Source organism: Oreochromis aureus, unplaced genomic scaffold (assembly GCF_013358895.1).
Source record: "Oreochromis aureus strain Israel breed Guangdong unplaced genomic scaffold, ZZ_aureus HiC_scaffold_24, whole genome shotgun sequence".
Taxonomy (NCBI): domain Eukaryota; kingdom Metazoa; phylum Chordata; class Actinopteri; order Cichliformes; family Cichlidae; genus Oreochromis; species Oreochromis aureus.
In genome coordinates, this window is record NW_024108808.1 from 292,675 (window position 1) to 304,865 (window position 12,191).

A 12,191-nucleotide genomic window follows, 5' to 3' on the forward strand; every position below is an offset into this window, starting at 1 on the left:
TTTCACCTTCTCGGATGAAAAGAACTTAAACTTTGCTTGAACGTCTTCAAGCAACTTAAAGAAGTCCAGACGTTTTCTTTCTAAGCTCCTTAGCCTATGTTAGTGTTTTCAGTTTTCCTTCCCATGGTCTTGTTGTTTGTGATTTCTGGCAGCTGTGCTCTCATCCTGTGTCTTATTCCTCATTTATCCCTCTGTGTATTTAAGCCTATTGTTTTCCTCTGTTTGCTGTTGGGTTGTCTGTGTATCATCCATGACAATTAAATTAAATAGCAAATGCAACTACAATTTCAATGAGATTCATTCCTGGCATTCTACTGCGGTGGCTGAAAGTAGACACCAAGCATTATCACTGTAACTGATGTAAATATTGGACTTGGAGGATTCATCTGATAGACTGATGCAAACATTACTGTGAGGAAAATTTTGAATCTCCCAATTTTTTTTTCTGAAAGAAAGAAAGTTGGTTACTGTATCACATTTGTATGGCAAGATGTGAATTCAGTATGCGTGTGTGTTTGTGTCAGAGAGGAGTTTATCTGAGCCAGGGGTAAAGCAGGAGGTCCTCCAGCATTGGGCACTTCTCCAGGACTTTGTTAAAACTTGTTTTCAAGACGTCTGAAATGAAAGAAGGACAAGAGATATCGAGATGATAATTCCAGTGATCCAAGCGATCACATTGATTTTCTGCAAAATTTTCTTTTGAGAGTCATTCGGCTGGGCAGGGGTATAACACATCTGCAATGCAGCAACATCTGCTCTCTGGGCCTGTGTGAGAGTGTTATCTCAATGGCGGGAATGAGGATGTTGGAATTTGGCATCTCAGGCACCAACTGATCTCTTTCCTTAACCGGGCTCACTAGAGATTGGTTTCAGCCTCTCTCCATGCTTTAAGGAGGTTGAGTTGATAAATCTGACTGGCCCCTCCCCTGTCTGACCATATCTCTTCATAGTCAACACCAATGTTCTCACCGTGTGACCATGAACGGTCCTTACCACTTGGCAAGTAATTTCGAGCTAGAAGAAGGAGTAAGACAAGCACTTTATGTCCCTGTTAAAATACAATTACATTTGATCAAATATCACTAAGCAGTCCTTACCTTTAAATACAGCCTGGTTTCTTTCTCTTTCTTTCTATATCTCTGAGTGAAGTTAGCTCTCATTCTTTTCTCTTCCTGTGAAATACAGCAAGTGGAGCTTTAGCTAGCAACACACTGTGACACAGTTAGTGTTTGTTGAGGTGATAGAAATGCTGCATTTGAAATTACCTGCCACAACATTTTACTCCCTTTTATGTTCACTCCTTTTTTCAGAAGTACCGCAAATTATGGGCACGTGGGGTTGTTCTGGTGTTGTGCTAAAATCAATAAATCAAAACTACGGTACATGGTTTGCTCTTTCATCTCTACTGATTAAAACGCGACTGCCTTTCATGTGTCACTGTTTAGGCTCAAATCTCATTGTTTGAAGGCCTGCAGTGACGTGAAATATTAACTTCCCCCAAATGCGTTAAACCCAAAGTAACGAGTTTGTTTTGAAAATATACGGAGTGGAAACTACAGATATTTGTTTAAAAATGTAGGGAGTAAAAATTAAGTACAGCAAGGAAGTTTTTTTTTTACTTTTTTACTTCCTACCTGTGGAGCCAATTAAGCTAAATTTAAGAAGCGCATGTCTGTGTATACTTAAAAGCTCTTATAGTTATTTTCACTTTGTAGACAAATTAAAGCACAGAAAAGAAAAACACGATACATTAGAGCATGACATACTTTGACCTGAGGTGGCGCTGCAGCGTGAAAGAGCCTGAACGTCAACCGGAAGAAGACGAGAATAAACTCCGTATAAACAACATGGCGTCTCCCTGTGAGGTGTCATGCCGAGCAGATGTCAGAGTTGAGTTCAAGCAAAGTTGACTCTTTCGGTGATTACAGTTTGTCCGGGCGGGCTGTGCGTCTTATTTCATCCGCAGACACGTCGTTGGATGAGGAACAGCTCATGTTGGCATCAGTGGCAGTCAGGATGGCAGCATCTTCCAGAGGGAAGGTCAGGTCGCTGGTCTCTCTGAGCAGGACGCTGTCCACCAACAAGCCCGGTTCCGCGGCTGGAGATTACCCTCCTCCGGCTGAAGCCCCCGCTTCTCCCCCGAACAGCGAGCCAGCCGCGGCGCCTCAGCGGAGACCCAAAAAAGACCCCAGCGGCTGCTCCGTGCTCCTCTTCCCCGGTCAGGGCAGCCAGTTTGTGGGCATGGGCAGAGGACTTTTGAAATACCCCAACGTTAAAGAAATGTTCACCGTAGCCCAGAAGATCCTGGGTTACGACCTGTGTTCCAGATCTACTGGCGTTTAGATCAACTGGCGTTAGTCGAACAGATGTGTGGCAGTCTTGCGTTTCAGGAGCTGCTACCGACAAACCAGCAAAAAAACGCCAAATGTGTCACCTGTGACACTTGTGAGGTTATCTCAAACACACTCCGTCAGTCTTGATGCTGTTGAACAACAAAATGTTTAAAAATGTGGCGAGTTTACCTGGTGATATCCTCACGCGCGACGCGATCGCGAAAACAGCAAACAATTAACACCACGCCGATGTTGTTCACAGGACACCAAGAGTAAACGATCGGGAGACTCTTGTCGTCGTTATCGTTCCCCTCGCACGGTTTATTTCTCCGAATTCAGCGTTTTGCTTCACAACTAAAGCGAGCAGTTTACTTTGTGCACTAACATGGAGTCGAGTCAACCAGCGCCACCTCTGGCCAAGTGCCACAGCCTACAGCCAGATCAACTTGTGACACACATCTGCAGCACGTTTGAATTCGTTTCATGCACAACACATTTGTACCTTTCAATTGTGTCTGTTTGTGCGTCATGCAAATAAACCTTTGAAAAGAATGAAATGACACTAATATTTCACTAGTGTTGTAACATCACATGTCGTTAGCGTAGTCTGTCTGTGTCTTTTCTCTGCGAACAAACATTTTAGAGTTGGTTGTTATATACAGTCTGTATAAGTGTGGTTAATCTAATAAACATTTGTAAGGAGATGTCAGTTACTGTGAATGTACAGCAGGTGATTAGTAATAAACAGTCAGACAATGACCCTGACAATCTCATTCAGTCTTGCAGATTGAATGCACCTTCTGTGGAAAGTGGTACCACACAGTGTGTGTGGACTTCCCCTGTGCAGAAGGCGACTACAAATGTTGTGGGTGCTAAATAAACAGAAAAAAGTGATCCCTGTTGTCTTTGCTTACTGATTGTTTTTAGTGTTGACAATCCACATTGCTGCCATTGCATCTTTCAACATGTTTGTGGGTAGATTTGGATGTACCAGGGTAAGTGCAGCCACTCAGCCTCTACTCAATGTGATCATAGCAGCAGGTGCAGATGTGTCACAAGTTAATCTACTAGTAGGCTGTGGTACTTGGCCACAGGTGGCAGCAGTGGACTGACCTCCATTGGAGACTGCTCCAGCTGCTATGCGATAGTGGATCTGCTACAAATTGAAGATCATAAGCAAGTTTTGGAAATTAACCCTTGTATTATGTTGAAGAACAAACAATTGACATTGATTTTGTTGCGGGTCATTTAGATCCGTACTGTGTAAATCCACTCAGAATTATCCAAAACTGCAATAAAACAATAGCAACGTTATTTTCCATCAGATAAACATGTAGAACACAGACATACAACAGTTAGACTTTCCATAACTATTTTAGGAACAATTTGGTTTTTCGTTCTTACAAACACATTTCTGTTGAACTTGCCCAACGTTCTCAGTTTTTCAATGCTCAACATTTTCAGTTTTGTCCACATGATGAACAGAATGTAACTGTGTGCTTTCTGCAGATGTACTTCTTGCATTTCTCACAAAAAGTGCTTGTTTTCAAACAGGAATCTTCCAACTAAGATTTAAAACAAAAGATTTCTCGTCTCCTCCAGTCTCACAAACAGATGACAAACCAAGTGACACACCTGAGTCACTGACTTTCTTAAATCCACTCACTCTCACTGGCTCTGTTTATTACTAATCACTGTGTAACTGCTGTGAATTCACAGTAACTGCCATCTCCTTACAAATCTTCATTGGATTAACCACACTTATACAGACTGTATATAACTACCAACTCCCCAGCCATGTTGATGGATTGCCTATATTGGCTGGAAATATTAATTTCAGAGAAAAGACACAGGCAGACCCTGCTTATAGGATGTGATGTGACAACACTAATGAAATATTGATGTGTCATATTTGTCCAAGGCATATTTCATTGTTATGGAAAAAGAGAATATCAAAATCATGATGACCAATTGGAGTGGTGATTTCTATGACTTTTGTGTATATAATTTGGAATTTTGAACAAATGTAGGCCAATAATAAATATATGATATCATTTCATTCTTTTCAAAGGTTTATTTGCATGACGCACAAACAGACACAATTGAAAGGTACAAATGTGTTGTGCATGAAACGAATTCAAACGTGCTGCAGATGTGTGTCACAAGTTGATCTGGCTGTAGGCTGTGGCACTTGGCCAGAGGTGGCGCTGGTTGACTCGACTCCATGTTAGTGCACAAAGTAAACTGCTCGCTTTAGTTGTGAAGCAAAAACGCTGAATTCGGAGAAATAAACCGTGCGAGGGGAACGATAACGACGACAAGAGTCTCCCGATCGTTTACTCTTGGTGTCCTGTGAACAACATCGGCGTGGTGTTAATTGTTTGCTGTTTTCGCGATCGCGTCGCGCGTGAGGATATCACCAGGTAAACTCGCCACATTTTTAAACATTTTGTTGTTCAACAGCATCAAGACTGACGGAGTGTGTTTGAGATAACCTCACAAGTGTCACAGGTGACACATTTGGCGTTTTTTTGCTGGTTTGTCGGTAGCAGCTCCTGAAACGCAAGACTGCCACACATCTGTTCGACTAACGCCAGTTGATCTAAACGCCAGTTGATCTAAACGCCAGTAGATCTGGAACACCTGCAGTCTCTGTGTCTGGAGGGCCCCGAGGCAGTGTTGCCAACTCCTCAGTAAGGAAAATCGCTATTGGCTGTCCTAAAAGTCGCTAGAAGTTGCTAAATGACGTCATCGCCTAATTTGCATAATTGGTCATTCTAATCTAATTGTAACCTATGTTGTTGGAGAGAGAAATAACATCGTGGAAGAGACATAAAGTGAGTAAAAAACGTCCTAAATGCATTTAGAGTTTATTTAGAACTACAAATTAAATTTCTTTTAGCAATTATTGTTTTTTTTAATGTCACAATTCCAACCCTGCTCCTTTACCCGGGCTTGGACCGGCAAAAGTGACCCGAAATAGGCACTCTGGTGGAGTTACTTTGTGTGTGTGTGTTTATAAGTAGTTTTAAACCTTGTGATCCACAAAACAGCAAAAGAGTAAAAGAAGAACTGACTGCGTTACAGCACCCGCTGCTTGTTGAGAGTAAAAGCGATACCCTTTTTCGTCTTTTTTAGCGACTTTTTTTTTTAGAAATAAAGTCGCTAAGGGGTCTGAAAACTCGCTAAATATAGCGACAAAGTCGCTAAGTTGGCAACACTGCCCCGAGGACGAGCTTTCTTCATACATTCTTATATAGTTCTATACTGTGTATTGTGTATTTTGTTGTACAGTTATTTTATTTTTTAACTTTAATTTATATATTTTATCTTATTCTTTCCCAGTTAAATTTACCCTTCATTCTAATTTGTGTTGTACAGTTATTTCATTTTTAACTTTAATTTATATATTTTATTTTATTCCTTCCTAGTTAAATTTACCCCTTTTTAATTTTCATATTTATTTCCTATCTTATTCATAGCCTTTTCTTTTTTCTTTAGGTCACGAGCAGTTGTCTAAGCATTTCACTGCATATCGTACTGTGTATGACTGTGTACGTGACAAATAAAATTTGAATTTGAATTTGAGCTGCAGAAAACGGTTCACTGTCAGCGGAGGTGTTTGTCACCTCCCTGGCTGCTGTGGAGAGACTCAACCAAGAAAACCCCAAAGTAAGTGCCAGATAAATGTCTGGAAAAAGGACAATAACTGCAGGTCCTGCCTTCTTAAATGTGGCCATTTTATCTTTTTAAAAAAAAAAAATACTGCTACAGTAATATTAATTTATATTTAAAATGTGCTACATTATGTATGAAGGTGTGGATGAATGATGCTTGTTGTAAGAAAGCATTTTGAGTGCCCAGTAGAAGAGCATCTTTCAAATGCAAAGTTTCTCATTTCAACTTTAATTACTGCACCTGATTAAGGCGATAGAGTAAATAAGGCTTCCAACAGTGGTTATTTCTTATTATCACATCTTGTTTTTATTGTTTTATCAGTAGATTGTTGTTTCACTCCCACCAAAAACACCACGTAAATAATCTTCTGATTCTGAATGACCATTTAAAAAAAATAAACAAATTGTTCTGAGTTAATTTCAGTTACGGATGTATCAGTGACATAAATGATATATCGGTCATAATCGGGAGGCTGTTACATTTTTATTTTTATTTTTTTTGACTTGTTTCCTGCTGTACACAGGCCATTGAGATGTGTGTCGCTGCTGCAGGTTTCAGTGTCGGAGAATTTGCTGCTCTTGTCTTTTCTGGGGCGATGAACTTTGCAGAAGGTAGAAAGACTTCTTTTGGGGGTTTTGTGCATTTGTAAAAGGTGTTTTAATCACAACTTTGGTTAATATTCTGTATTTACTCCTTATGCTGCATAAGGAGTAAATGCAGCTCAACTCAGTCCTACTGCCAGTTTCTGGAAGACACCTTCTTCAAGCAGTGGTACAGGAAGAAGTCTGCATCCTTCAAGAAAAACATGATTTTCATGCAGGACAATGCTCCATCACACGCAGCGTCCAAGTACTCCACAGTGTGGCTGGCAAGAAAGGGTATAAAAGAAGAAAAACTAATGACATGGCCTCCTTGTTCACCTGATCTGAACCCCATTGAGAACCTGTGGTCCATCATCAAATGTGAGATTTACAAGGAGGAAAACAGTACACCTCTCTGAACAGTGTCTGAGAGGCTGTGGTTGCTGCTGCACGCAATGTTGATGGTGAACAGATCAAAACACTGACAGAATCCATGGCTGGCAGGCTTTTGAGTGTCCTTGCAAAGAAAGGTGGCTATATTGGTCGCTGATTTGTTTTTGTTTTTGAATGTCAGAAATGTATATTTGTGAATGTGGAGATGTTATATTGGTTTCACTGGTAAAAATAAAAAATTGAAATGGGTATATATTTGTTTTTTGTTGAGTTGCCTAATAATTATGCACAGTAATAGTCACCTGCACACACAGATATCCCCTAAAATAGCTAAAACTAAAACAAACTAAAAACTACTTCCAAAAAGATTCAGCTTTGATATTAATGAGTTTTTGGGTTCATTGAGAACATGGTTGTTGTTCAATAATAAAATTATTCCTCAAAATACAACTTGCCTAATAATTCTGCACTCCCTATATACTGACTAACCAGCAGCAACACTCTGACTCAGTGTTTCCATCTGTGTTTATTTCCATCTTTACAGTCAGGCAGAAACATCTCACAGCAGCTGGAAAAACCAGTGAGCACACTTTAGAGGAAAAAAGTGAAAGTTTCTGTTCAACTGTAAAATATTCTCTGTAATGTAAATTGTTCTGCTCTCTGACAAACCATCAGAGGTGCAGCACGTGTATCATTTGGTGTTTGAAGCAGAAACAAAAGCAAAGAGTTAAAGGAAGACACATTTGAAGAAGAAGGAAAATGAAAACAAGACGTCACTGAGCAACAACCTGACAGAACGAGAGCCAACAGTTTACTATCAGAACTGAGGCTGATCATTAACAGGAGCAGCAGGTAACAAGGTCATCAGCAGTGGAGGAAAGTATGGAAGTAATACTCAGCTTCATATTTGAAGATACTCGAGTATCTTAGCTGCAGGTCTGGAACAATGGTTTTATTTCCTTTCCCATTGAACATCTCACACAGCCCTCATCTGTGACCCTTAGCAAACCCACTGGATATCTACCTGTACATAAAGGAGATCAGATCAGTTCCATCTAGACCAGCTGTAACAGGAAAATGCTGCTTACACTTTGATGCATCAGTTTCAGTTTGTCATATAAGACAATATATCAGATTGAGGCATTATTTTCCTGCAGTGAGTAAATCTACTTTGTACTTTACTCTTTTCTTTTTAGGTAAAGGGTCTAAACAGTACTTGTACACTGTGGAAATCCCATAAGAACGTCTCCTGAACTCTGAAAAATAACAAAACAAAGACTAAAAGGAGGTCATGGGTGCTGATGATGATGATGATGATGATGAAGAGGAGTAGCATGCATTTAAAAAGTGACTGATGTCCTAGAATACAACAGAACAGTTTCTCTACAAACGTATGAAAACATGACAGTCTTGCATTAGTTTGTATTCTTATGATTTCAAAAAACGAGGAAAAATCTCCTTGAAATCCACAATTCCTTTTGTTATTTCTTAGTGTGTGATGTATTTTATTGCCTTTATGATTGGTGCAAACAGTTTCCTGATTCATAATGGAAATAGATTTTAGACACAGGAGGAACACGCAGTGATCAGCAGGAGCAGCTTGGAGTCCAGTCTTCTTCACACTGAGGAGGGACATATATGCAGGAACAGTTGTCATAACTGTTACAACCACCAGATGGCGAAAGAGTCCCACTGCAACTTTAAGCCATGAAGGATGTGTCTTGATGTTTGCTTGTGATAAATCTGCTTTATGTGAGTCTTTTTCAGAGAGTAACAGTAACATGTCTGATTATATGTCTTTAATCGGTAAAGTCTCGCTTTGCTAGAAATAAATAAATAAATAAATGAGTAAATAATAAAATTGTAAACATGCAGCTGTATGTTAGAAGTCAAAGGGTCCTTAAGTCTTCTGTAAATTGACGGGGATCAAATGAAGGACACAAGTATCTGTTCTTACTCTAATAAATGCTGCTTTAATATCCAACAGACTATTTTCCTTCCTCATCAGCAGTAAACAGCTCGACTCCGTCTGTGCATTTGTGTCCTCCATACTTGTTCACACAGACATCTCAGGCTTGATGCCACGATGCAGTGTAGAAACCTGACAACCCTCTGACTCATGTTCAGATGTTCAAGGACATTTCTCAGGATCATGTATGACCCCTTTTTGACATTTGGACTTTCATTAATAATATTTGTGTTTCTGAGTCATTTTTGTGGAGACTTCTGTCCAACGTAGTGTCCAAATGAAGCCTGAAGCTTTTCTTCAGCCTCTTGTCAGATGGTCAGCAACAAAACTCTGTTCCAACCAATGTCTGATAAGAGATGAGACACAGCAGCTGAGCAAATGATCATTTCATGCTGAAGACATCCTCAGACAGAATTAAATACATACATAAACACAGCCTGGTGCCAATAACACAGCTAATGACACTGCTGTATCACTGGCTTTACTGATTAAAGACCATATCTGAAGGAAATCTTTGAACACAACAGAAAGTGACCTTTAAACCTGCGACACTGATGCTGCATTCAAGGACCATTACAAACATTTGAAAGGACTTAAGAACATGAAGAAAATGTGACTTGTTTCTCTGTAATGAAGCTGTTTTACTGAAGAAAGTTGAAAGGTCACAGAGCGACTGCTGAATCTTCTGCTCTAAACATGAACTCTGAACTTTGTGATGCTTCAGGAGGAAAACTGCTTCAGTTATTCTCTCAGATTAGTTTCATATTTTCTGCATCAGATTTGAGTGAGATTATGGAATGAAGACAGAAGAAAGACTTTGTTCAAAGTTTGATTTATAGTCAAACCTTCCAGTTTATTCACACAATAAAACATCAACACAATATATGAATTCATTCATTAAAATCACAGTTTTTCCTCATTTGTTTGATGATTTTGACAAAAACAAACACAAACACACACATGGTCTGCCATACTCATAAAGAGAAATGTCGACATTTTTCAATACAAATATTCCAGAAACATTTAGAGGATAGAGAAGTTTACATTTTCATGTGGAGAAATATTTTAGTAAATCAAAATGATGATGAGCAGTGATAGCCTCCATAAACAGTCACAGGAAAGATCTCCTTTAAAAACTCAGAAACATCAAGAGAACAACTAGAAGATGTGGAGGTACCACCCATAATGTTTGACTGACAGCTGATCTCTGTGCAGAAATGATGGAGAGAAAATAAAATGAAACTAAAATACAGATTTAAACCCACAATATGAAAGACTTCAGTCTATTTCAGTTTCACGCAGTAACAAGTCTCACCCAGTTAAAGTTTAATAATTTATCTTTACTTGGATGTTTGAAATGTGACAGTCATCACTCAGTGAGTTCATTTTATATTTCAAAAAGTTCAGCAAAGTTTAGGATGCTGTGATGAATAAAAATAAATGACACTTTATATTTTGACATTTTCTAATCTTAGTTCATTCTCACACTTACAGAATGATGCATGGGAACAACTGACTCCACTAAATCAAACCTATGTTCAAATGAGATTATGATCATTAAATAGTAACAAATATTTAAATTTAGCAATAACAAATGCAGATCGGTCCACAGTGTTTACAAAAACAAACAAACAAACATTATTTTGTAGTTTGTGTACTACTGTGTACACAGTCACAGTGGATTTTCAATGAAAACATCAAGATGTGCTTGAAATGCAAACTTTCAAGTTTAATTCAAGGTTTTAGTAAAATTTTGCCTGAACTTTTTAGTAATTTTTCACAAAGTGTCCATGTCAGTAATTCATTCAAATGTATTTTGGTCTTAAACTGATCCAGTAAATGTAACTTTGTCTCACCTACTTAATCGAGTATTTTAGTTGTTTAACTGTCATTATAACTAAACTGAACATCCAAAGCTTTTCTCACTGCAGTTTTGTTGTGCAGTTATAGCAGCACTTTGAATCATCCACAGTTTTATAGAACTGTCTGTTGAACTGTTGTTTCGTTTGGTGCAATGCTTGCTTTTATTTAAATAATTGATGATAATTTGATATATTTGATTATTTATTACTGGTGCAAACAATTCATTTATTCATGGTGCAAATATATAGTAGACTCAGGAGTTTAACTCAGTTTTCTTGGCCTTTGTTTATCGTTCATTTAAAATCTTAATGGGTAAAGATCATCATAATTACATATGAAATTATATGTACAAATGATATGTTCCATTACACTATTAACAGCACAGATTATACAGCAAACATCAGATTCATGGATGGAGCCAGAGGCTAAATGACTGTTCAGTCCTCTTTAGGAAACGATCTTCATATGACGACAAACACGACAACAATCAGCTGTCAAACTGTACAAGAAGTTCACAGTAATGTAAAAGAAGTTATATCACTTTATTTTTAAATGTACGCACTCAGGGTCAGGACTGAAGACACTGATCGAGAAAATACTCTAAATATAAATATTCACCTAAACATTCAAAATTATTCAATTGCATGAAATGAAATATGACCTCTCTACAATACTGGCTTCTGATTGGTTGAAAAAGCAGGTGCTGAACTTCAGAAGAGCTAAACCTGCAAAACTGTGTAAAACCAGAGTGGATGCTGCCCTCTGACCTTTCAGAAGTACGATCTTTTTATGAAGACACAGAGGCAGAGTTATTATTCATCACTTTAAAGATGATATTCGTTATATGTTCTTCACTCGTTGTCTAGTAAAGTCCAGAGAATGAGACACATCATTTCAAAACATACAGCTGCATGTTAGAGATCACAGAGTTCTTCAGTCTTATGAGAACTCATGGAGACTAAATGTCAGACACATCAACAGTAAATGTCCTTCCTCCCCCCGTGAGTTTGTAAATGGTAAATGGCCTGTATTTATATAGCGCTTTTCTGGTCCCTAAGGACCCCAAAGCACTTTACATATCCAGTCATTCACCCATTCACACACTGGTGATGGCAAGCTACGTTGTAGCCACAGCCACCCTGGGGCGCACTGACAGAGGCGAGGCTGCCGGACACTGGCGCCACCGGGCCCTCTGACCACCACCAGTAGGCAACGGGTGAAGTGTCTTGCCCAAGGACACAACGACCGAGACTGTCCGAGCCAGGGCTCGAACCGGTAACCTTCCGATTACAAGGCGAACTCCCAACTCTTGAGCCACGATCGCCCAAGTGTGTCCTCCACACTTGTTTACACAAACATCTGAGGTTTGAACAG

At 39.0% G+C, this 12,191-nt stretch overlaps 1 protein-coding gene across 2 annotated transcripts in view; it reads right to left on the reverse strand.

Moving 5' to 3' along the window:
• The window catches only part of LOC120436817 (tripartite motif-containing protein 16-like), a 44,498-nt gene that overhangs the window by 13,553 nt on the left and 18,754 nt on the right, over positions 1-12,191 (reverse strand). The window contains exon 2 of one of the 2 annotated variants that reach the window (XM_039607673.1): positions 9,770-10,241. The exons of the other annotated variant lie outside the window; for it this stretch is intronic. Within the exon in view, the coding sequence (XP_039463607.1) occupies positions 10,238-10,241 (4 nt within the window). The 3' untranslated portion in view covers positions 9,770-10,237. Of the gene's footprint in view, positions 1-9,769; positions 10,242-12,191 lie in introns of those variants that run through there. 2 annotated transcript variants of the gene reach the window in all.